This window comes from Musa acuminata, chromosome BXJ3-2 (genome assembly GCF_036884655.1).
Source record: "Musa acuminata AAA Group cultivar baxijiao chromosome BXJ3-2, Cavendish_Baxijiao_AAA, whole genome shotgun sequence".
NCBI lineage: Eukaryota > Viridiplantae > Streptophyta > Magnoliopsida > Zingiberales > Musaceae > Musa > Musa acuminata.
The window spans coordinates 34212594-34238571 of record NC_088350.1 but is presented as its reverse complement, the minus strand read 5'-3'; the positions used below and the strand labels follow the sequence as shown (position 1 = coordinate 34238571).

The 25978-nt window shown below is 43.7% G+C and overlaps 5 protein-coding genes across 8 annotated transcripts; 2 read left to right on the top strand and 3 right to left on the bottom strand.

The window, feature by feature from the left end:
- The first annotated feature begins 46 nt into the window (after positions 1-46).
- On the top strand, positions 47-5393 carry LOC103976514 (glucomannan 4-beta-mannosyltransferase 9). Of its 2 annotated transcripts, none has more exons than XM_018822526.2 (9): positions 47-950; positions 1039-1137; positions 1389-1641; positions 3358-3468; positions 3671-3807; positions 3886-3999; positions 4093-4292; positions 4387-4584; positions 4688-5393. In XM_018822526.2, exons 1-9 carry the CDS (start codon positions 621-623, stop codon positions 4932-4934), a joined length of 1689 nt encoding a protein of 562 aa, XP_018678071.2. In that variant the 5' UTR covers positions 47-620; the 3' UTR covers positions 4935-5393. The 2 variants fall into 2 exon arrangements, with proteins under 2 accessions (XP_018678071.2, XP_009390016.2); XM_009391741.3 differs by having other exon boundaries at positions 48-950; positions 4758-5393.
- Positions 5394-6042: 649 nt separating this feature from the next.
- Positions 6043-10005, bottom strand: LOC103976513 (AT-hook motif nuclear-localized protein 1). 2 transcript variants are annotated; one of them, XM_009391740.3, is made up of 6 exons: positions 9894-10005; positions 8942-9764; positions 8534-8601; positions 8298-8429; positions 7568-7729; positions 6043-6634 (listed from the first exon to the last, which is right to left on the bottom strand). In XM_009391740.3, the coding sequence occupies exons 2-6, from the start codon at positions 9399-9401 to the stop codon at positions 6329-6331; spliced, it is 1128 nt and encodes a 375-aa protein (XP_009390015.3). In that variant the 5' UTR covers positions 9402-9764; positions 9894-10005; the 3' UTR covers positions 6043-6328. The 2 variants fall into 2 exon arrangements, with proteins under 2 accessions (XP_009390015.3, XP_064996002.1); XM_065139930.1 differs by lacking the exon at positions 9894-10005 and having other exon boundaries at positions 8942-9820.
- A 1727-nt stretch (positions 10006-11732) lies between these two features.
- On the bottom strand, positions 11733-17437 carry LOC103976512 (uncharacterized protein C227.17c). The gene is made up of 4 exons (XM_009391739.3): positions 17242-17437; positions 15149-15267; positions 12436-12521; positions 11733-12054 (listed from the first exon to the last, which is right to left on the bottom strand). The coding sequence occupies exons 1-4, from the start codon at positions 17372-17374 to the stop codon at positions 11994-11996; spliced, it is 399 nt and encodes a 132-aa protein (XP_009390014.2). The 5' UTR covers positions 17375-17437; the 3' UTR covers positions 11733-11993.
- Positions 17438-17936: 499 nt separating this feature from the next.
- LOC135631797 (protein PSK SIMULATOR 1-like) lies at positions 17937-20280 on the top strand. Its single transcript, XM_065139697.1, has one exon. The coding sequence runs from the start codon at positions 18471-18473 to the stop codon at positions 20184-20186; it is 1716 nt and encodes a 571-aa protein (XP_064995769.1). The 5' UTR covers positions 17937-18470; the 3' UTR covers positions 20187-20280.
- A 61-nt stretch (positions 20281-20341) lies between these two features.
- Positions 20342-25771, bottom strand: LOC135631796 (uncharacterized). 2 transcript variants are annotated; one of them, XM_065139695.1, is made up of 7 exons: positions 24721-25771; positions 22898-23042; positions 22716-22769; positions 22503-22615; positions 21098-21333; positions 20776-20949; positions 20342-20692 (listed from the first exon to the last, which is right to left on the bottom strand). In XM_065139695.1, exons 1-7 carry the CDS (start codon positions 25665-25667, stop codon positions 20595-20597), a joined length of 1767 nt encoding a protein of 588 aa, XP_064995767.1. In that variant the 5' UTR covers positions 25668-25771; the 3' UTR covers positions 20342-20594. The 2 variants fall into 2 exon arrangements, with proteins under 2 accessions (XP_064995767.1, XP_064995768.1); XM_065139696.1 differs by having other exon boundaries at positions 22524-22615; positions 24721-25769.
- Between the last annotated feature and the right edge of the window lie 207 nt (positions 25772-25978).

Sequence of the window (25978 nt, the reverse complement as noted above, 5' to 3'; positions counted from 1 at the left end):
GAGGAGAAGATGTCGTTTTTTATTTAAAGAGCATGCTGAGGACCTTGCAGTTGGGGTTCTGCCTGTGTTCTCTCCTCCTCCTCTTCCTCCTCCTCCTCCTCTTCCTCTTCCCTGTTCATCTTTGATCTCCCATTTGTTCGGTTTCTCTCTTGTATCTGCTGTTGTTATAGTCTTGGAAGAAGCAGGGGAAGAGAGAGAGAAAGAGAGAGAGAGAGAGAGAGAGAGAGAGAGGAATTCTTTCTTTCTTTTTACCTGAAATCTTGAGCTCCGCTTTGTTACGTGGAAGCAAGAGAGGGAGATCTAAAGCGAAGCGTTGTGTTCTCACGGTCTTTTCTTGTTGTTCGCTTCCTTATCTTTTGCTCGCTACCGAGTGTGTGGGTGGGGAAGAAAGAGAGCCCTGACACTGCGGCTCCACCGCATTGTCTTGCTTAATTCCCCAGCAACACTTGCAGCAGAATACGACGTAAAATACGCGATTACTATTTGTTGGAGGAATTCGTGCTTTTACCTCAAGGAGAGAATAAGATTTGTCCTCTACAGGCACTTTCTGAGTGCTACTTAGCGTCCCCTGCTTCCGCTATTTCCGGTTCGGGAGAGACAGGAGAGGAGGAGGAGGAGAGATGGAAAGGCTCACTTCGACGGCGCTGCTGCCGGAGTCGTTCCAGGGGACGAGGGACGACATCACGGAGCAGATGGGGGTGGTGTGGCAGCAGATCAAGGCGCCGGTGATCGTCCCCCTGCTGCGGCTGGCCGTGTTCGTCTGCCTGGTGATGTCGGTCATGCTGGTGGTGGAGAAGGTGTACATGGCCGCCGTCATCGCCCTCGTCAAGTTCCTCGGCCGGCGGCCCGAGAAGCGGTACAAGTGGGAGCCCATTCGCGACGACCTGGAGCTCGGCAGCGCCGCCTACCCCATGGTCCTCGTCCAGATCCCCATGTACAACGAGAAAGAGGTGCCCGTCTCTCCTCTCATCCCCCGCCCCATGTGCGTACATGTACAGCTCCATGTTTGACGCAGGGGACGACACGCGGGCATTGCAGGTGTACCAGCTCTCGGTGGGAGCTGCATGCGGCCTCTCGTGGCCGGCGGACCGGATCATCATCCAAGTGCTCGACGATTCCACCGACCCAGTGACGAAGGTGAGAATAGATCCGCACGCACACCGTTCTAAATCCTCGACGCAATCTCTGTGCTGATCATGTCATGCAGCAGCGTCAGCATCAGCGGATTCCTTTTTGGCTGATTTGGATGTACTTACTAATTAACATGCATGATAATAATAATAATAATATTATTAATATTATGGTGATGAGGATTGATGCATGTTTGGTAATGGAGATGGTGTGGTGGTGGGTGGTGATGGTGGTGCCGGTTGGTTGGTGGCGTGCAGGATCTGGTGGAGATGGAGTGCAACAGGTGGGCGAGCAAGGGGGTGCACATCAAGTACGAGAGGAGGGACAACCGGAGCGGGTACAAGGCGGGGGCGCTCAGGGACGGCATGAAGCGAGGCTACGTCGAGCACTGCGACTACGTCGTCATCTTCGACGCCGACTTCCAGCCGGAGCCCGACTTCCTCTGGCGCACCGTCCCCTTCCTCATCCACAACCCCGACCTCGCCCTCGTCCAAGCCCGCTGGAAATTCGGTACGCCTCCTCTGTTTTATTCATCATTCTTCTTTTTCTTGAGCTTCTCGACAGTAAAGGCATCCTTAAGCTTTGTCAATGGAGGAACTCTCTCTCTCTCTCTCTCTCTCTCTCTCTCTCTCTCCGTTTGAGTGTCGGTGGCGGATCTGCTTGCTTTCACTTTCTCCCCGTAAAAAGCTAGGACGTGCCACAATTATGAGCTGCAGCTACCCAGCAGCTCCACCTGCTTCAATCGCCTCCCACTCCTTCGCTGGACCAAATGATTCGTGCAGGTCTGTAATCGCATGGCTTTCACGTTAAGCCCGTCTCCATCTCCTCGCTCCCCTTCTTCTACCCTTCTCCTTAGAAACCTGTCCACCGACCATGTTGACTTTTCATGCGTGAAACGCCGCTCTTTTACCTTTACATAGATTTCCCTGAATTGGGATTGGAACCATGCCGTGCTGGCACATGGGACCCGGAAGTTGCTCCAATCGCAAGGCAGGTGGTTGAGTTAGTTTTCTTTCTTGCTTTTGTGGGCTTTTTGGGCCGGCCGACACTTACGTCATGGCCCACCTTTTGTCACCGACACATGATGTGACACGTGTCTCTCAACCTATCCTATTATCAATTGTCGGTAGACCAAGTCAAAATTTATTGGAAATTTTTATTTGTTACCAATAGACTTAGTCAAAATTTATTGGAAATTTTCTCGGCAAAGATGATAGTCTTAACAAATTATGAAGAAGGAATGGTAGAAGAGAATATTAGAGATTCAAAACTAAAATTTTTTATCATCATAATAACTCATATGCATTTAATCTCTGAAACTTTCTCTCTCTCTCTCTCTCTCTCTCTTTGATCTTTCCTGAGTCATGTGAGGTAAACAGTGGTCTCAAATCTGTATCAAGTTGCTCATATGGAGCCTTCTGTAGCATTTTGTCCTAATCTCTAAGAACAACACATGCCTAGTTTTATGTGGAGGGTGGGAGGGGGGGACAAAAAGCTTGTGGTCTTACTATAGGGAGGAATGTAGATGAAGAGAGATGAAAGAGGGAAGAGCATCAGCCAAAGAACAGAGATTTCTCTCTTTTTTTCCCCCCAGAGTAAGTCACTTAGTGTGATGGAGATAGTGCAGTACCTGATCTTGATCTTGTCATCTTTCCTCAGTGGAAAGCTTGTCACCTGTTTCTGATGCTCACCTCAAGTTGTATCATCTCCACTATCTCATCTGTTCCTAACATACCATGTGCATTTGTTCTTCTTATGCTACCATCTCCTATGACATGCATGTATGTTTGACAGTGGACCTCCACAGCCATTATTACCCTGCACAGCATCAATTGAACAAGCCAACCTTTTCCAATAGACCACAAAGATCTCAACCATAGATATGCTTTGGGAATGTTACCTCTTTGTCTTCCCAAATCTGTAAGAGTTTTATTGGTAACCCAAATAAAAATCTAGTCGGCTAAAATATTTGTCATGGCTTATCATATGAATGGTGGGGTTTAGTGGACTGAGTTCTGCTCGAATATAATTCATGATGTTTATACCTTACTTGAGGTAATAAGAATCATCTTATGTCAAAGTTATAGAGAGAGAGAGAGAGAGAGAGAGAGAGAGAGAGATGGTTAACTATTTCATCTTTGAACTATATATAGAAAGAGAAGATATGTTTTTCTTTTTCTTTTTTGTATGTGAGTGTGTGAAATATAGTTATGTTCATTTTTGCAGTGAACTCAGATGAATGTTTGATGACAAGGATCCAAGAAATGTCACTGGATTACCACTTCGCAGTGGAACAGGAAGTGGGATCCTTCACACATGCTTTCTTCGGATTCAATGGTGAGCTCCTCGGCCTCTCTGATCTCTTCAAACTGTGCTAACATACCCAACATGCTTTAAGAACAAGAACATGGCATGTCTGCCAGCAGTCTCTGCAGTGACATGAACGACAAAAAGGTCGATAGAAGAATTGACTAATTTGAAGGGAAAACGAAGAACAGAATCAACATAGTTCTTTTGTGTCTCTCTCTTTGTCATGCAGGGACCGCCGGTGTCTGGCGGATATCTGCTCTCAATGAGGCCGGAGGTTGGAAAGATCGAACCACAGTAGAGGACATGGATTTGGCTGTCCGAGCAAGCCTCAAGGGATGGAAGTTTGTATTCCTCGGTGATCTCAAGGTAAGTTCATCATGTTCTTATCACAAACTCAAACAGGCTTTGCATCAGTGTTTGATACGGATGGTGTTATGAATTCAGGTTAAGAATGAGCTGCCGAGTACTCTGAAGGCTTACCGGTATCAGCAGCACAGGTGGTCTTGTGGCCCAGCAAACCTGTTAAGGAAAATGTTGATGGAGATTGCAAGCAACAAGGTCAGTTGAGTGTGGAGGAGATCGATGAGATAGAACGATATGAGTCTCTGTGAATCTGATCAGGCTTTCTTTTGTTCTTCTGTTGCTATGTAGAAAGTGAATCTGTGGAAGAAGGTCCATGTGATCTACAGCTTCTTCTTCGTTCGCAAGGTTGTAGCTCACATCGTGACCTTTGTGTTCTACTGCGTCGTCATCCCTGCCACTGTGCTTGTTCCTGAGGTGGAAATACCCAAGTGGGGTGCCGTCTACATCCCCTCCGTCATCACCCTCCTCAATGCTGTTGGAACACCAAGGTGTGGATCCATCGACGGTTCATTGATCACGACAACAGCAAGAAGAAGAACAGCAACCAACTCATCGAAGTTATTTTGATTGCTGCCGTGACAGGTCTCTTCACCTGCTTGTGTTTTGGATCCTGTTCGAGAACGTCATGTCATTGCACAGGACAAAGGCCACCTTCATTGGCTTGTTGGAAGGAGGACGAGCGAATGAATGGGTCGTCACCGAGAAGCTTGGCGACACCATGAAGGTCAAAATGGCCACCAAGGCAGTCAAGAAGCCACCACGAACCAGAATCGGTGATAGGTGATCCCTATTGTCCTCAGCTCTTTCTTGCAGACATGACTACTTCTTCTTCTTCTTCTTCTTCCAGCTTCTGCTTCTTCTATGACTGCTTCTTACTTGACAGGAACAGAGTAACAGCAAGCACGAATCCATGGTTGTTCATCTCGCCTGATACTTTCTCATGTCCAACTCAGGTTACATCTGCTGGAGCTCGGCACAGGAGCTTTCCTCTTCTTCTGTGGATGTTACGATGTGGCCTTCGGGAAGAACCATTACTTCATCTACCTCTTCCTCCAAGCCATTGCTTTCTTCGTAGTTGGTTTCGGCCATGTCGGCACATTCGTCCCCAGTTGATGAGGTGCCTCCACTAATTGCCAAAGGCTTCGCATGACTTCATCTTCTACCTCGGTCTAAGTCAAGGCAGTGCAGCAACTGCCCGTAGACTTCTAGTGTTCATATGCAGGGATCTAATAGATACAAGGAAATGAAAAAGGAGACAAGCAAGTAGGACAGCAGCTGCAGTTGTGGTAGAGAGAAGACTGGTTTAGTCTCAAGAAGATTGATTGTGTGCATTTCAGAGGAAAATAAAAGAAGATAAAATAGAGTGGTGATGGTTGAATTCTGCCATATATAATGCAAGTTTCTGGTTGAAAAGGAAATGAATAAGCCAAAAAGATGGATGAATGGATGGAGTTTCAAACACTCTCAGTTTCATATTTCATTCAGCTTCTTGTAATAAGCAGATGCTCAAATCACTCAGTTTCTTTTAGGGTTTGATTTCTGTATTGTTTTATTTGGATAAATTGCAACCACAAGTGTTTGTTTGCTTGCTGCGTTTGATCTCAATGACTCCATTTTTTCTCAAGTCTTGCTTCAGTTTCTTACATGAATCTCTGCAGGTCTTCATGTTCAAGGAAATTAATGCCACAAGCAATGCCTAATATTTGTGCTCATGAATCAAATAGTTGAGATTGGTTTGACTCAAACTCATCGGGCGAGCAGATTTATGCTTCTTTTGGCAGTGATTTTTATCAAGTACTGATAGAAGTGAGAGAAGGGATGGTGAGGGGAGGAGAAGACTGCATCCTCATCAGTAATGATCACCATTAACAACAGAGGTGAGAAAAAGATACCCAATCAGCAGGCTTCAGAGACGAGTGACATGATATGATTTGGGTTTAAGCCATGTTGATCTGTTCAAGGATGCAGCAATCAAGTTGTAATCCAAACTATTTGCTTCATCAATTATCTCACCTGCTTCTTCTCAGGAATAACCACAAACATGACATGGACAGTACTCAAAGTCCAAACAGCATGATAGCAGTTGTTCACAATCCCAAAGGATGCATTTTGGCCTTCAATTCCATCCTCCATTTTCATGTCAACAGTGATTTCAAGCTAACAGTGTTACCAACCTACCCTGACTGCATGTTCTCAAGGTGCTTAAATTTCCAGGAATGAAGGTTTAAACTCGCGAAATACTAATCGGTAGACAAAACATATGCATATCACCAAAGAAACAAGTTAATTTCCAGCATCAACAGTTATCATGAATTCCACAAAGACAGGTTCCCTCAAGCTTCCACAAGGCTACAAAGATGACGACGACAACAATTTCAGAGTAATAGCAGAACAGTGTTCGATCATTGATTCGGATACCTTGTCAGACGACTAAACTATCCCTAACCTAACATCTAGCAGAAATATCGTTACACATATTAGAACAGTTTGGTAGTGTTAGGGTGTAAAGAGAAGTACCTTGGAGCTATTCTCCCTGCAAGCATATGTTGATGTCAGGAGAAGGCTTATGCTCTGATGACTGCAGACCGTGCCATCCTGGCGCATGAAGAGTAGGGTTTGGAGTGGGGTTGTGCATGCTATTTTCGGCGTGGGATTGCCCGGGCAACGATGAGGTTGGGGTCTCGCACTCATCCTCGGGGTTTGCCTGCGAAACAGGCCTTGCAGCTGTCAACAACCCAGTAGTCGCCGGAAATGATGGAGAAGTTGCTTGCTGAATTGGTTTCGGTTTTTGCTCCTTGAAAGTGTTCGGCATGAAGCTTCCAACCACTACCTGGCAAAGTGCAAATAAAAGAGATTATGTCGATTCTAAATTTTCCCGCACCAAAAGACTCTACTAGTTTGTGATAAACAAGTCAAAACCAAGGGGAAGAATCTATCAGTAATTTCCACTCGTAAGTAGAAAAAGCAAGAATACTTGCCACAGAGGCTCTTATTTCTATCCGATACAACCGTTAAAGTAACATTTGTTAATATAAACAATGATATTAATAACATCGGAATAACAATGAAGAACACCCCATGTCCAACAAATTAAATTAAATGGGACATATGTTGGACAAACACCCCATCACAGGCTATCAATTCTGAAGTCGACGCCTTTAAGCTGGCACCCCTATTGCTCTGATCGAGAGAGATCATTTCGGGAACTCAAGTGTGGTGATTCTTATTCGAATACTTGGTCTTCGTTATTCTTTAGGTTTCTTATCTGAGTTGCATGGATATAATACCGAGCTAGGATAATTGACAATCCATAACTCAGCTGATTTTTCAGGTACATAACATGAAACGCGTATCGAATCAGAGCAATTTCACATGAATGACCTAAAACTTTGATGCCACCTATATGCCCTTGCAGCAACTTAAAAAAAAAAAAATCTGTATACAGCCCATGACGAGAGATATGCAAATACGAGTATCAGAAATATCATTTTGAAAAGTGTTATGTCCATTTTCTAATAATGTGTGGGCGCTAAAAGTTTTCATATATTTGAGTTTAGAAAGTAAAGTTTGACACAGCTCATACCACGGTATGAATGATGCAAAAGCAAGAGTGCATCAGCAAAGCAATGACTGTATAAACTATTAGGAGCTGTAAGCACAATAAACATTCCTACATACACCACCTAACTCGATGTTAGGCAGCTCTTCACTTAGACCCAACTAACATAGCAGAATCAAATGGAATTAGGATAATGTTTATTACTTGAATTGGACTAGCAGCAAGTAGTAGTCCAGCAACTCCTCCACCAATAACACGGCCGTCAGGACCAGCAAGCGACACACTTATCCCACCAGTTCTACTTCGTACACCGCCGTTTTCAGTGATCGTGAAGGACCCAGACAGAGAAAGAATCTCGAATCGGCCCTGCGCATCAACGAGATCAAGATGAAATCAAATGGAGAGCCTAACAAAATTGAAAGAAATTAGAAGACAGAAATAAAGCTAATGGACTCAAAAATAAAAATGACCGGGCAATCAACAGTGGCATTGACGATGGATCGAATTGTGCCAGAAATGTTACTCATTAACATATTACTAAAAGTTCGGAATATTATCATAAAAAATATTAGACCTCTCGAACAACAAGTTTGCATTCTAAGTTTTGCCGCAAGCCCCCTCTCATCTCCAAGTATGCCTTGGGCCTTGTAAATCGATAGATGTTTGTTAATAATTTTCTCAAGCTTCTACCAATTAAACCGCAAATCTTAACCTTAATACTAATTTCAACATTTAGAAGCTGAGAGTTGACTACGAGATGAGATCAAGTTGAATTCTCAAAAGCTAATCCGTAAAGAAGAAAATAACTCTTAGGGGTTAGCATCCACGGGTTGCCGACTATAGTGAAGCTTGAAAGTAAAATGGTTAGCATTCATAAGAAAGGACTCTTGTAACGAAACCGAGAACCGAAAATAAAATGGCTGCAGCTCCATACCTCATAAGTCAAGGTACCACCAGAAGAACCCGGCTGGCGCAAAGTGACATTGGAGATAGCCCCATTTGCAGAAAGTATGCAAATCGACCGCGGACCCTTGCGGGAGAAGGAGAGTATTCTAGCAGAAACATCCTGCAACAAGAAGATCCAACACCATGATATCAAACTCTGCAAACTTCAACCGTAAGACATCCGATCACCATTAGAACACCAAGATTGGTCGGGAAAAATGTCACCTCCCCTGTGGCAATGGTCACAACATGCGGCGTAAAGTTCCCTCCAGCCGAGTATGCAAACCACTCTCCTATAAAACAGCAAAAAATCCAAATATGTTGTGTGTTATTCACCTAAAAATCCCCTTTTTCTTTTAGATGGCATAAATGATTTCTGACCAAAGCCACCCAATGTTATAACTTGTTGATTTGTACTCCTACATCACGGTAAAATACCTACTGAACTCTCCTTTCAGGTTGCAGCAAATTAAGCGGTCGATCTACCAGTAAAGCTAGCAGTTGCTTGTCGTAATCTCGATAGGAAGAGAGAAAGAAAGAGAGATGTCGTTGGGGGGTTTGTGCCTTCCGAATACCAGCTCAGAAGAGCCTCAGAGATGAAGAGGGTGGAGAACGGAGGGCATAGCATGTTACCGAGGGCAGCAAGGATCTGGTATTTGCCGGAGCCAGGTGGCCGTCCTCTACCCCGTTTGCCGTCGGAGAAGACGGGAGATATAGGGGAGCCGGAGGTGGGTGTCAGCGCCAGAGCCATGCCGTCCGGCCCGTACTTCCTCGGCCTCCCTCTCTTCTTCCTCCCGAAAAGGTCTCCACCGCTGCTACCTCCGCTCCCGCCGCCGCCGCCGCCGCCGCTCCCCAGCACCCCCATGGCGAGGCCAGCCCCTTCCGCCGGCGGCACGGCCATTTCCGTCACCCCGCTTACCACGCTGGGAAATGCCTCCGGCTGCAGTGACGGAGATGGAGGAAAAAAAGCAGGAAACTCCTTCTCTCCTCCTCCTCCTCCCAACCCACCTCCACCTTCACCTCCTGCTCCATCTCCTCTTCCACCACCTCCTCCTTCACACCCTGACACCACAATGCTCTCTCCTCCTTCCATGCATGCAAGCGTAAGCGGTTTGCTTGCTTTCCTGCTTCCGGCTCTGTTTCTTACCTTCCCTCCGACTCTCCTCTTCGAAACGACCTTCCTCTGTGCCGCTCCACAAGTTAATCCACCGCCTCAGCTCGAGTTAAGCAAAAAGAGGCTGAGGTGGGGAAACCTCAGCGGAGACCGGATGGAGTGAGAGTCCAAAGAGTACACACACAGGAGAGAGATATATTCTCTGCTTGTACAGCCTTGTCTCTCTCTCTCTCTCTCTCGCCTCTCTGTGACTGGCTGTGGTAGAAATAAATGACTTCCAAGGCGGGTGATGGATGGCAACTGGCGACGGCTGGGACTGTGTTGTTCACCGATTAATTTAACCTAGCAGGAGATGATCACTATGAGCATGACAAAGACCACCAGGAAACCAAAGGAAACAAAAAAGAAAAAGCCAATTACAAAAGCGAGAAACAAAAGAAAAAGGAGGATCAAAGTGATGCATTTATTTACTGAGCTCTTCAAGTTTGAATCCAAAGCACCAAAGTCACTCACGCCATAAATAACCAGCTGCAGCAGCATCTCTCTCTCTCTCTCTCTCTCTCTCCCCCCACTAGCGATCCATATATAGATGACCATTGAATATTGATAGATTAGATGGATATAGAAGTTGTGGTTTACTTATGTTCCAAGCAAAACTCGAAGGCTAAGTAGGCATTATGAGGGGGTCACGGCGAAGCCCAAGAAAAGGAGGCCATTAAGCATTGCAGAGGAGAGTAAAGAAAGGAAGAGAAAAGAAGAAAAGAATTGATTGTGAGGATTAATTAAGCGGAATCAACTGCTTGCCCTGCTGTAAAAAGCTCAAGCCAGCCATATTAAAATCTGTGGAATCGGAATAGATTATATGATCGAAGAGCGAGGAGAGTGCGAATCCCAACACCTCCTTCTTTCTGAAACTGGATGGAATCCGAGCGTTCCCCGGCCACCTTAAGCGGAAGGGAGATGCTGTTGACTGGAGTAAGAGGATGGTGGCGATAGAGAGGAGTTCGTGCTCTGTGAGATGACATAAACACAAGGAATCCACACAGATCATTAATACATGCAAAGACAATGGAGCAGGAGACGTTTTTACCGCGGACCGAGAGCTTCCAAAGCGAATACAACCAGCACAGCCTCAAAAGCTGTCGGAAGACTCGTTCGGGGTCCTCCGCCTCCCCCCCCCCCACCCACTCTCATGCCATGTCTCTGACCTCTGAAACTGCACTAATTGTACCCCACCCTCTCTCTCTCTCTCTCTCTTTTTGAACGCTTCCAACCTTTGCGGGACGAACGCCTCTCGCATGCACGAGTCGTACGTACCGCGATCAGTCAGTGCGTCAGGCGGGCCGGCATCTCATCGGACGGCGACGACGGGCGTGTCTTCGTGCACATGGCACGCGGCGACGTGCCCGATCGGCATGGCCGTAGCCAGGCCTCTCTCCGTCCTTCGTGGCCTCAGACCATGCAGCAGTACTCGACCTGTTGCTTCGTCTGCTACAGCGATGAGACTGATACAGATTCACACCAAGGATTGTTCGCTGGTTCCTGCAGCATCAAACGACGGATTGTTCTCTGGTTCCGGGATACGAATGATGTTTCGATTCGGCTTAGGTCGTCGCCATGGTCCAGCTCCATGATGTGAGTGCTCGGTGCCATCAGCCGAGGAAACCTTGCGGCCATCGTACCTGTGATTGGTCCTGTCATGATTCACGATGACTTGGTTGACTCTGAGCGCCATAGTCAACGTTGGGTTTCATCTTTCATCTACTTGCTGCTTCTTCAACACGCAGAAGACGGCACGGATGAGTCACCTGGACGCAATCTATCACGTGCCATACCATGCCAAAGTGGTCCCCGGAATTCTACTCCCTCTCTCTCTCTCGCTCTCTCTCTCTTCCCACCCTCAGATTTCCACGCTCAATTAATTAGTAAAGAGAAAGCGAAGTGACAATTAATTAGTGTGATAATTATATATCTTAAAAGCTATCAACCAAATAGATCAAATAAAAACAATCCCAGAATATAATCATGACCGTATTTTATTCTATTTTTTAAATTAAAATTTTAAATGCGATAGAAAATAAAGACAAACTAGTAATCAAACCTGACACGTTCGGAGAGTGTTGATGTCCAACTATCATGCATTATAATCCAACTAATTTAGTCGAAACTCAAATAAAAAATTTCAAGAGGATGGGAGACAACATCATCATCAAAAAGTCCGATCGAAAAAGAAAGAAAAAAAAAGATTATAATCAGCTCTCGGGAATAATGAACATTAACAGTGGCTCCATAAATAAAACAGAGAGATAAGGAGGTTGTCCGATCCATCGTATCGGTATGATTTGTTGTTTGTATATCCAAGATGAGGAATCATAGCATGGCATGCTTTTTTCTACATGTGAAATGGCTTATAAAATAACTGGTTGCCTGCATGTGCAATAGTGGTTGTTCTCGCTCATCATGCATTATAATATTAGAGATTATAGAGGTAAACAGCATCTTACTTGGTATCAAATGGATTAACAGCATCTACCATATCATTCAAATAATTCAAAAATAGGCTCTACTGCATCAGACCTTGGTTTTGAATGACTGTGGTTCCCAATAAAGCCTTGGAAGAAGGGATTTGATCCTGCAATAATCAACAAAAGTTGGCAATACTTGAGATTCGGTGCAGATTTCTTGCACAAAACAAAAAGGGGGAAAGCATCCGGTCATCTTTATTTTTCTCCTTCTTTTCATATCTGCACACAGCTAAAGTAGAAAACAAGAAACAAAGAAACAAAGCTGCAAGGTCAATAACTAAAGTGCAAAATAGGCTACTGCATCAGACCCACTGCGAGGCTTCACCCCCCTGTTTGACTCTTTGTTTGTGCTCACTAAATGGTAACTTTCAGACCTCCTCATGTTGAGTTTTTTGTTTATTCTTGAGAAGAATGGTAAAACCTAATGCATTATCAAATTGGAAATTCATGGGTCAGGTTTAGGAGGAAGCTTGAAGATATGGCCATACATCATCCACCAATTCACCGAGGCTTCCTCCACCGTGCGAATCGTCCAGATATGTTGCTTTGCCTTCTCTCGAGCTACTAAAATCTCCTGCAAAAGTAAAAGCCTTCAGGATTGCCATTACATTTATCCACGTAAACACATGAATAAAGAATCTTTAAACACATGAAAATGCAGAATGTTCAGAACAGGAGATTTATGAATTTAGTAGTGTGATTGTCAGTTTTTGTTATCAGAAAATCTTAATGCGATGAAAGAAGAGAATCATCCTTCACACTAAATTTACACTGGATTTACTCAAGTCAAAAACAAAAAAGGGGGCACCATTCTGGAAGGGAGGTGTGCCTTAAAATCTTAACGTCGTAGAGATGGATATACTAAATGGTCGATCTATCTGTAAAGCTCCAGGTGCTCTACAAAATAAGCCCATTAGTTGTGTCATTGCACAATCAAGGACAGAGAATAGATCAATTCAAAGTCTTAAAAACAAATTTACCATGCGAAACACTACATGCAGCAAAAAATACCACCTATATAGTGTATAGCTTAATTGCATGCACAAACTTTCCAAACCACCACCCTGTTGTTCTCAAGCTATAATAGATTTTTATTTTTAACTAATATCTTCATTGAATTCTTCAAACAAGTTATGTTCTATCGAATACTTTTATCTTATGTCCAGTATGAGACAAGTTCATTAGAATCTTGAAGATCATCATTTAATTATCTCAACACCAACCTAAAAGAAATCCAGCTGTAATCTGATCCTATGATTGCCAATATCAGCAGTCTCCTCTATGCCAATCTTCACGTGCATGTCAGCAGATTATGGATGTCAGAGATGGATGTGAAACCATGCTTTATAATAGAAGGCGCGTGACCAATATGGGCACAACATGCTGCAGCATAAAATGTCACACAAACTTGCCAGCACCATGTCATTGCAAAGCAATATCTAGTCCAATGTTCATTGTTCAGTTTGTATTTTATACTCTCTAGCTGTCTACCCAAAGGTTCAAAGTTTCGGCCCTATACCAGCACCTCGTAATGGTACTAATATACCGGTGGTACAATGGCTTATACTATCTAGTGTAACTAAAAATTTAAAAAAATTAAAGTGACGACAGATGACAAATATGATGACCACAACAAATGACAATCACAACAACAGACACAATCATTGAATAAGTATTTATTGTCTATCCTCCATTTCCCTCCTCTTCTGCCTCTCCTCCTGTAGCTACCACATTTGTGACCATCGGCATCCTTCTGTTCCTCTTCTTTTTCGTTTTGTTGAGGTTGATAAATTGGTAAAACTAGACGTACTATCAAGCAAGGTTCACAATACCGTACCGTACCGGTATTTCGACCTGGGCTCGATATCGGTACGGTACGGTATACCGAGCAGTATACCCAGGTGTACCGAGTACTGTAGCACTGCTACCGTGCTACAGTAACTGCTACAATACTACAGTACCTCGAAACGATAACAGTCGGTCCGCGTACCGAAAACCTGTCGGACCGATACGTACCACCCGTACCAGGCGGTACGGCTCGGTACGACAGACCCTGCTATCAAGTTTGATCAATTATAATCAATTCAGGAAATGAGATATATGGAAAGCATGGATAGAGTACAGGATAGTGATATCTGAAGTATGGGTATATATACAAGATACTGATATGACATGATACGACTGTATGATATGTCAAACCTTCAAAAAGAAGGATACAATGTAACAATTAGACAAATAATTGTGAGATATATATATCAAACAAAGATTGACATTGTATTAGGATACAAACATCCTAGAAAATAGTATCAAGTAATGAATTAGCATCCTAATCTGTTCATCATGAAAAAGATTACTATTTTAGTAACAAAGTGCTTCATGAATGTAGAAAAAATAGCAAGAACTTTTGATAAATGAAGATTACTTTTTATTTCATTAATTTGATTCTTAAATATTATATAAAATTTAATTCAAATATTTAAAATTATTAAAGTTCTCCAAAAAATTCGACAGAACATCTTCTTTCTAAAGTATCTAATCATCTTATCAATTATTCAAAAAATTTAAACCTTGAACTGGTCCTTGACATGTATCCAATATGTTATAAATGCTACCTGAGATTGATAATCATATATGTACATATGTGCATATATGTAAGACAGAGTTTTGAGAAGTATATCTCAATATGCCATGTATGGTTCACTTCATATTCCACATGTTATTCATTTATTAAATCAACTTAAAAGACTGAATAACACCCACTGAAAGTATCTTTCAGCAGGAAGTAAGCAAGCATCGCTACATGAGTTCATCTAACATTAGATACAGAAGGATAAAGATTGACATAACTAATGCCGATAGCTAATTTGTCATACAAGCTATAAAGGCAAAGCATTGTATGCATGATCTTTCAATTCAAGATCTCAATAGTTGCAAATTCCGATAAAACATCTCAATCCAAACATCATTAAAAGATCATGAATTAGGTTTTGTTGCATTTCACGGTATCAGAAGGAAGCTTCCCAAGTTAAAAGAATCTACTCATCAACTAAAACTAGGGGTTAGAAACTATTTAACAAAACAGTGCTATCTGAAACACTACTATGTTTGTCTTTAACCATGTCTCAAGACCACAAAAGAGCACATAAACGTATCACATTATATATAAACAGCATTAAATCTATTTTTTAAACAATTCCTTACCTGAACTTCAGATGACTTTTTGGTCTTGAGGTTCAAACAATCAAAAAGAGCATTCCATTTGCCAAAGCAATTATCAAACTCTCCATGTCTATAATACTGTTGCACCTGGTGAAATGGAGCTGCAAGCAACAAGTTCCATCTTTAATTGGAGCCATGAACTTACATAGCATAAAGAGATGGATATGAACAGACAGATATTCTGTAATAGACTCACGTTTACTTGCATCAACTCCCAATAAGATAAAAAAAACCATTGGACCACACGAGAAAACATAAAGATAAACTTCAATCAAATTCAATCCTTTGAAACATTTAGTAGTGTTGATATTAGATGATAATAACTTAATCTTGAATAAAAATTCGTACCTTTCAGATTCTTTTGAGATGTTGGTATGGGAGTAAAGCATGAAAACAACATTCCAGCAAAGTCAAATTCTTAGAAAAAATTAACCAAATCAACAATTTAGTTTATAGACACAATTTTGCTGAAAACCCATTGCCTGCTAAACAATTCGCTATCATGTAAGTTCATTATTGGTAAAGAAAATCAATGAAGTGATGCACTGCATAAGCCATCATTTTCGACTATCCCCCATCTCCCAATTGCATCTCATTTTTGGAATAATCAGAAAACAAGTTTAATGCTATTAGCACATTTGGAACAATTTAGCCCTACATAGTCTACTTCAATTAGTTATACCCATGACAGAAGCACCCCATAATCCTCTAATTTAGTTTGTCACAAGTTCACAACTCAGATCCTATAGTTATCTAGTATTACCTCCTCTAGAAAATTAAGACTCCAGTGGCTTGTTCAATGATATCAATGTTGGAAATTTTGGTATATGAATGATAGTATTCTTACTTGAAAAATAGAGGGAAAAGGAAAAGATAATATAAAGCGTTTTCCACTGACCAGCTCATTCAGATTACAGAACACCGAAGCAAGGTAACTGAAAAAATTTAAATCCTGGCATGATAAACCTAGTCCACCTTCCCTGTGGCTCTGGATGAATTTCCACTATGTTTCAACTAATTTTAAAAATTTTAGCCAACCTAAATGCCAAAAGAGCTGATATATTTGCTCATCAACCCTCTAAAAGTCATATACATATGACAGTGTGTACAGCTATTTGTTAATGTCGGTGAATATTTGTTACTATTCAATCATAGAAAATAGATTCAATATGTGAATTATCCAGTTGCCTACTGTCAGTGTCAATATTTTTGGACACATCAATAAATTAAAATTTTATTCCCTATTCCCTCTGACTCTCCCACTTAAACCATACGTTGGTGCAGTTGTGAACCATGAATCTATGCCTCGTAATGACCAATTCCCCGAAGCATATAATAAAGCAGAAGGCCAGGTTAAAGACAAGAAAGCCCACCTCAAGAGTATATAATTTTAGTTTCTTCAACAACAAAGAATCTCGTTCCCCTAAGAAATAACAAAGGCAGTGGAATCGAGCATTTTTCCTCCCATTATATATGACAATGAACAAGAAAACTCCTAAACTACAGAATTTGCAACCATGAAATAGGAAAATGCTGGTAGAAGACGCAAGATATGTGCTCTCATATCAATTATCTCACTTGACGATCAGTTCAATCTAGCCTTGGCTAAACACGGTATCCTCTTCAGTCTCGCCAAGACTCATGATCCATCACAGTAATAACCCCATAGGCATTTCGCAAACTTGGTAAGGTCAGAAAAAAATATACACATCTAAAATTCACCTTAAGTTCCAACACATTCACACAGGAATTAACACAAACGATTTGTTGGCACTAAAGCCGTGCTCATTATCCACTTCAACTTCAATCATCTAACAGCATTTTAAAGCGATCAAGATAGCACAACCAGCTAATTATGTCAGAGATTAGCCTGTGACACACAAGACGTTGATCGAGAACACTAGTGTCCTCCCAAGAGACGCACTTAGAACGATGTTCTCGGCAAAGGCAACTGTGCGCTCGGCCCCTCAAAGATTCGACATTGCCATTGTCCACGATCCCGATTACAGATCCAAAGCGTACCATTACGCCAAGACCCAACCAAAAGCAGGGGAGAGGGAGAAAGGAGAACGTACAGTAGCAGAACCAAAGAGCGTCGAAGTGTTTGGTGCAGGACAACTTCTGGGCCTCCCGCGAGCTGCTGGTGGTTGGAGAGGAAGGCGAAGCAGCGGCCGCATCCGCCGCCTTCTCTCCTTCCTTGGCATCCATGCCGCCTTTCCCCCCTCTCCTCTTCAACCGTTTCAGTAGGTCGAGATACGAGGTGACGAGCCGGTTCTTATTGCCTCACCTAAACCGTTCGTTTGACCTGACCCGACCGGACTCCTCCTCCTTTTGTTTTCGCAAAATTACCCTACAAATTCTTTATATATATATATATATATATATATATATATATATATATATATATATATATATATATTCAAAATAAAAAATTTATGAAATTATCTTTTTATCTAACACACGTATTATGTTTTTCGTCAATACAATTAATAATATCAGAACAAATAAAATTATTTTTTTATTTTAAAAATTATAAAAAAAATTAATATATTTTTTTAGATAATATGCTTTAATTTCATAAGATAATTTGCAATTAGCAAAAATTCGATTATAGTAAAATTCTTATCATTAGCCATACAACTCGAGGGCTAATATAAGAACACGACCATCTAAATTAACAAGCAGAAGTCAATCCTGTGACTCGCTTGAAAGTTAACATCAATTGCACCGCCATCACGAGGAGAAACATCCAAATACTCCATGGAAAAAAGAGAAAACCAAAAGCAAGAGGCCAAGAACCGAGTCCTTCCTTCTTGGATCCAACTGGGATCCATCCATGACAGCGAATGTGCTTCCCACCACATCCAGAATCCAGCACTGGACATGCGATTTTTGACAGGCTCAGTAGTCGTCAACGACGAATGCAAAAGACCTGCAGCAGCATTGACTTGGACGGCGTTGGGTAGCGTAGTCTTGCGAGCGGAGCAAACCCCGCGACGAATCCTTCGACAGTGTCTTCTTTAGCCTTTTCCTCGTCTTCGTTGGCTCGCTCATCTCTGTGCCGGTGGTCTCTCTCTGGAATCTCATTCTTTTCTGCTTACCTCTTTCATGTCCCCTTCACAACGGCTCTTCCAGCGTTGAATGGATCAGAGAGACGAGGATGAGAGGGGGCAACGATCGTGAGCATACGCAGGAGTACCACCCACGGCCATGTCGCCACCATGGTTGCGGCTTTGTAGTCCCTGAGGTGTGTTCTTCCTGCCCTTCGTCTTGGGTTGGGGGGTGCGTCTTCCAGTTGTGATCCATGAGGAAGGTGGAGTCGGAGTCGTGGCTGGGCCGCATGGGACTCGTGCGAGGGAGCGAGCGGAGGAAGAGCGGCGCAGCAGAGCCGACGAAGGCGGCCACGGTCGGGGTTCTCACCTTCGAGGTGGCAGGGCTCATGTCCAAGGCCGTCCAACTATGGCACGCCCTCGCTGACGACCGCGTCGCCCGCCTCAGTGACGAGGTCCTCCGCCTCGAGGGCGTCCGCAAGCTTGTGTCCGACGACCGCGAGTTCCTCCTCGCCCTGGCCGTCGCTGAGATGACGGACGCCATCGGGTCCCTGGCCCGCGCCGTGGCCCGCCTCGGCTGGCGCAGCTGTGACCCTGCGCTGCAGCGGTTCGACGCCGCGTACGCGGATCTCGTCAAGACCGGAGCCGACCCACGCGGATTCGAGTACGCCGGGCGGAAGATTGAGGGAAAGGTGAAGAAGATGGAGGGGTTCGTCGCCGCGAGCGCCGACCTGCACAACGAGCTCGAGGTGCTGGCAGAGCTCGAGCAGGAGCTGCGACGGATGCTGGCCAACCCCGACGACAGCGGCCACCTACAAGGGAGTGTCGACGATTTCAAGAACAAGGTGCTGTGGCAGCGGCGGCAAGTGAAGGACCTGCGCCAGGCCTCGCTGTGGTACACGCCCTACGATTTCGTCGTCCGCTTGCTGGGCCGGTCCCTCTTCTCGATCGTCGGAAGGATAAGGCAAGTCTTCCGATTCCAGTTCGAGGAAGAAGCCACGGGAAAGTCCGGCGCCCACCTCGCCCGCTGCCACTCCATCGCCGGCTCCATGCCGCTCTCCGTCCATTGTTCGCACCTAGACGCGGTCCACATGTTCGCCTCCGGTCCGACCACCATCAACCGCAGAGAATTCGCAGGACAGTGTCTTCCTGCCACAACCGGCTCGGCTCCTCCCGCTCGGAAGCGCCAGAATTCTCGAACCTGGTGGCCGGTCCGCCGTGGACCTTTCGGTGACTGCATGGTTGGTGGCGACAAGCCCGCAGTCCTGCTGAGCTGCATTCCCTTGGAAACAGCCCTCCGGAAGTCGATCGTGACGCCGCTGGCTCTCAACAGAGCTGATGGTGCAAGCGCAGAGGCTAACCTCGAAGGCGACATGGTCAACACCAATCTTTTCTTATCCATGATCGAGCCCAGGTTCCAGCTGCACATCGCTCCGGCATCCACGCTCGGTGGTGCAGCTCTGGCTCTGCACTACGCCAATGTGATCATCGTCATCGATAATCTCGCGGCATCTCCCCATTGGATCGGTCCAAACGCCAGAGATGACCTGTACAACATGCTAACGACGAGCATCAAAGCAGCTCTAAGAGCAAAGCTAAGAACATTCGCAAAGACTACGGCTTCGTCGGTCTACGACCCAGTTCTTGCGGCAGAGTGGAGCGCGGCGGTAAGGAAGAAGTTGGAGTGGCTGGCGCCGCTCGCTCATAACATGATCCGGTGGCACTCCGATCGGAGCTTCGAGCGGCAGAGTCTGGCCTCGAGCTCTACCGTTCTCCTGCTGCAGACGCTCTATTTTGCGGATCGAAAGAAGACGGAGGATGCCATCACTGAGCTACTTGTTGATCTGAACTACCTGTGGAGATACAGGAGGGACTCGAACGCAGAGACCATGTCGAACTGTGTCAGCAGTAGACAATTTGATGGCTGCTTGCAGATACAGGTTGATGTCGATGCTTGCTCTGCAACGTAGGGGTTTTGGATATCTTTATCTGCATGGTTCATTCTCTCTGTAATTGCTTATCGATAAGAATCATAAACTGTAGTGCTCGCTAGTTGGATGATGATATGCCTCACCTAGCAAAAGACCTCTACTTACAATCCATCCATCATCAATAATGCCACATGGAAGATGATACTGCCACTTCCTTATCCCGGGATATTCCTGACATCCTTTGTACAGTGTATTCAATACTTTACAACTGAAGTATGAACAGCAGACAGGCCCGGAGCCTCCCTGGCAAACCAAACATGCAGGAAGACACAGCATCCATGGCTTACAGCCTCAAGGCTTTGACACATGATGATACAAGAATCAAGTAGTTCTCAGAAGGAATTGTAATGGCTCCGAGAACTGCTTTGAGATTGACAATTAAAAGGATCAGCTGATTCTTCCTGATTGGTCAATAAGGGTACCGACTGGTTCCCCACAAAGTGCCCTCGAAACAATGCCTGGCTCTAATAAATTAAAGAGAACAACTGCAGATGTATATGGAACAGCAATATCAGCAACACAAATACCAAAGCATCACTTTGTAACCCTAAGCATATCATCGACTTACCTGGTGTGTTGTTCTCTTCGCATAATTTCAATGCTGCCATGTTGATTGCGGTGAAACCTCTTGAAACCAACTCCCTAAATGAAATATGCTCAAACGCGTTGCTATTGCTGTTGCTGGAATGGCAACCATAAAAGCCATCTGCAGTAGTCCCTTTCAGAACAGCATCTGCGTGAACTGATGTGAGGCACATGTATTAGAGTTGATCACTAACGGTAATCACGAACCAAAAAAAAAAAGGAGTGCAAAAAGTTTGCTCTTTGGGGGTGGATGGTGGTCCACATCCAATGCGGAACACTACATAATCATGCCTGTTGAAACATACTTTCGGAGGCCCTCAAGGCAGCTGCAATGTCGGAGCTAAAAAGTTGATTTCCTGTTCCTCCACCAGCTCCACCAAATATAACAACTCTTCCTTTCTCAAGATGACGGATAGCTCGTCGCCTTATGTATGGTTCTGCAATCTCTTGCGTCAATAAGGTAGACTGTATCCGTGCCTCAACACCAAGATTCTCTAACAATGCTTGGAGCATTATCGCGTTCATCAATGATGCCATCATACTGTCATAATCCACATGCAAATAAAACTTAGCTAAAAAAGAACTTCAACAAATAAATAACCTTACACTAACATTGTAGGAAAAAAAAAAGTTGTAGAAACAGATGTATTTGTCTGTGGATATGCATCTAGCAGTGCTTTTGCAGTAGAGAACAGTTCTGAACATATATGGGAAGCAAAATTGCTATAAAAAGATGAAATAAGAGTTAACTAATGATGTTTTGCATGTAGACGAGATGACAGTCAATCTAATGACATTCTAAGTGTCGAAGGAATAGAAACTCCAAGTAAAAAAGGATACCATCTTTATCATCCCAAGCTAAGATCATCAGTATCATCTCTCATGTGACAACATGGTTCCAGACTAATCTATAGGTAATTAAACATGTCAACTCAAACAAATGTTCTCCTAAAATTTTTCTTGCATACCTTTGCAGTTAGCATATTGTACAACTTCATAACATCAATTAAAATTCAAAGAAAGTAATTGGACAAGGAAGGTATTGCTTTTCCTGGACAACAAAGGAATTAGTTTGTGCCTTTAAACCAGTAGTAAAGTTTAACATTTGGTTCCATTTTACGAACACAGAAATAGCAGATCAACCCAAAGTTCCACCATTCATACATGCATACGATAATACATGTTGGTTTGGATGCAACCACTGAATGCATTCACCACATGCAATATAGAATTACATATAAATAAGGTAAGATTATAGTAATCTGCGTCTTTCTTAATTTACATGAGTCTCTGACTATAATGGATTAAAAAAACATTTGTATCTTCCATTATGAAATGTTTGTTTGTGAGAGTTAATACAAGTGACATACAAAAACATACAGGCGGTATAAATTTTAAAAGATATCCTAGTATCTACATGCAAAAAATGATTTATCTTACACTAAATTTGTTTCATGGGTCATTGTCCAAGCTACTCTTGGGCACTGGATTAGATTGATTGCCTATGCCACTAAGATTTTCCTGGGTCATTGACGAAGCTACTCTTGGGCACTGGACGAGATTGACCACCTATGCCACAAAGCTACTTAAGACGATGAAAATAACGCAAAAACTAACAGTATCAGGCTCAATAAAACAATGAAACTCCATAAATGGTCCAGGGAGTAAAGTGCTTCAGTTTAAGAACAAGGGAGCAAAATAAATACCAACCATGAAACAGGAAATGCATACCCTATTTGATAAGTTGTAGCCCTATCAATTCCAGTTGCAGCTATCCAAGTATCACCACAAAAGAAATTTTGACCTCCAACAACAATTGCCACCTGCAGAACACAAGGCAGGGCAGAAGGATGGAATAATAACAGATTACAGGATGAAGATAGCTTCAAATGCCAATGAGACTCAACAGGAGCTGATTGATACCTCTACACCGGCACGGTTGGCAATTGCAATTTCCTTAGCAATTAGCATAACCACCTGAAAAATGAACATAGTACATGTTCAATAAACTATGGGATAACATTTTATGCAATACAAAATGGCTCAGTCTATGATCAACCATAATATGCCAAAACCCCAGAATGCAAACAGTGGAAAGTGGTAACCTTATGGTCAACATTTTGGGGACCAGCTCCAGCTAATGCCACACCACTAATTTTCAAAATCACTCTCTTCCACCGTGGATTTGATAATGCCTTCATCTTTGAGTTAGTATTTACAATAACAGGGCCAGATGCAGCAAGGGGATATCTGCAAGGCAATTATCATCATAAGTGTACTTACATATTAAAAAAGATAAAAGAACTAACAAACTGATGTTTCCAAGCATCATGCCCCAATAAAATATTCAATCAGTAAGAAACCAAGGTATATAACGTGCCAGTAAAAAATCAACCTTTTTTCTTAGTAATATAGTAACACTTTATTTTAGAATTTATTTTTGTTTTTTGGCTTTCTCCAGATATGACATTAGAAAGGGCAGTTTTCAACAATCAGCTATGGTACTATCAGAAGCAGCATTGGTGCTGTGTTCACAAAAATCATATAAGATTACCTATCATTAAACAAATGAAAACTTGTGAAAACTGATTTGATCATTTGTGAATGCAGTACATTTTGGACACGTTATTGCTATTATGACCTATGACTAATGAACTTATCAATCTTCTTTTCTTGGAATGCCAACACATCAAAGCAACAGTTCACTAACAATAGCTTGTTGTTTGTACCGACGAAATTAATATGGTCGCATCAAATTGTATTAGAAACTCATAACTCATTACTTTGGTCAGTGTGTGCTAGCTAGTTGATTATACTCATCACTTTGCTTGTCAAAAAATTGTATGAGAATCCTGCTTAGCATCACAAGTGATCATGACCTCAAACTTAAGTGTGAAGCTTCTAAGTCAAATGCGAACAAGGATATTTAACTTGATTAAAAAAAAATGAATTCTCCATAATATAACAACAATGATTCCTCTTATAAATCTAAGAACTCCTATTGCAAAAAGTCAACAAGAACTAAAAAATCAATGAAACTAAAGTGAAACTTTTTCCTAATTTAGAAACTCAAAATTCATAGGTTTCTAGTGGATTAATGACAAACCCTCTAACTAAAGGGAAAAAGAAAAACAATGCATGCCTAAATAGGATTCACACTACCACACAAATTCTGAAACCAATCCTGTAAAAAAAAGATGAATTCAACTAAGAACCATGATAAAAACAGGAAAGCTAACTGAAACTATATATATAACTATATAATAACTAATATATACATATACATATAATAACTATATTTAATCAATATAAAAATAATTCGCTTTAAAGTGAAAATTCTGAACCTACCACAACTTAAGATATTCATAAATGTCTCCTCACTCCTTGATTAATTAAACTACCTCTTGGCTACATACTAAAGATTGTTCTAGCATTTGTCGCCTGTACTAATTTAAGAAACTACTATTAGTTTGCCAATGACATTCAAATAAGAACTTTCTTGTCTAACTAGCTCCCATAATGAAAACTCATGTTTGGTTTGAAGTTCCTCCAACTCCTTTTTGTCAGTAAGATTGTTTTGCACTTTTTCCTTCTTAGACCACAACTACATTGCTCCCTTTCGAACAACTATCTGAAATTTTTTCCCTCAATTTTCGGTTACGATCTTAAATTTTTTTTCCCATCTAGATCTTACAACCACTGTCATCAAGTGCTAGATGCTTCAAAGAATCAAATGCCCCTTAAATACATCAATCCTTGCCACTGCAAAAAAGTCTGAACCACCTGCGGTAGGATGTTCCTCAAAGCTTCCCCAGCATAATTGCATAAAATTCACAAAGTCATGAACAAGCTTTGATAAATGGTTCCATTATGGAAGCAAATATGGGTCAAGAAAATGCAGGATTTGGGGTTGGAGAGAAGGAAGGACCTTTTGATCTGTCTCATGACTGCAGCAGAGCCACCAAGGGTGATGGATTTGTCATCATCTGGACCAGCCTTTGACGAGGACGAAGAGGAACCAACGAGCTGCTCCATCTTCTTAAACCACGGCCAGTGGCTTGCAGGGAGCCCGCCGCTGCTAAGCCGCTGGCACTCGACCTTGTAGCGCTTCTTGAGGTTGTCGATCTTGTTCTTGCACTGCTCCACGCTCTTGCCAACCTTCTGCTTGTTGCAGCGCTCGCTGACGATGGTGGCCACGTCTTCCCAGTCCCTCCCCCGCAGGTTACCCCGATTGAGCTGCACGTACTTCTCCGTGTAGGCGTCGAGGAGGGAGCTAATGGCCGAATCGCTCCATTCCTCCCGGTCCTTGCGGTAGTCCCCCGACGACGACATCGGCCTCGACTTCTTATTAGCCGCCCCGCTGCTGTTGTAGCAGTAGGGGGACTCGCTGTCGCTAAGATCGTCGCGATCCTTGCGCTTCGGCAGGCGGTGATGAGGCTGCTGGTGCTGGGAGGCGGTGACGATGGCCCCCTTGCGCTCGGGGTAGTTGTCAGGATCGCCATCGTCGTCGCCACCTTCATCATCAGCGGCGGGGTTCTGGGGGGCGAACGGGTTGTCGTCGTCGGCGAAGCAGTGTTGGTCGTGGAAACCCGGGGCGGTGGGGCACTTGGAGGTGTTCGTTTGGCCAAAGGCCTCGCCGTAGCCATCATGGTCGTCGCTCCCTCCGTCGACAACGACCCCGTTCTTTCCGGGGTTGTCGATTGCGGCCACTGCAACGGCGAGGTGGTGGTGGGGGCGAGGCTGGAGGGAGATCGGCGCCGGCTTGGAGGGCAGGTAGCGTTGGGCGGCGGAGAAGGGGCCGGGCTGGGGCTGGGGCTGGGGCTGCGACCGGGCTTCGTCTCCGAGGAGAGAGAAGTCGTCGTCGCAGTAGGCCATGGCGGAGGCGGCGTTAGGGTTAGGGTTAGGGCCTCCAAATCCGGACGGGGGAAGGCCTCACGACACGGCACGGGAGGCAGACGACGTTAGCGAGGAGGCGACGGATCGCGAGGCCGAGGCTCACTTAATCGGGTAACGGTGGGAGCGCCCCGTGACTTGCCAGCAACGGGACCGTCACGCCCCGTCACGGCGCCGTCACGTAACGTCACGTACCCGCACATTTGCGTGGGCCGTTGGGCCCATGAAAACGCCCACCTCCCGACATCGCTTCTTTTTCATCTCTTTTTCTTCTTACTGTGCTCTAAAAATAG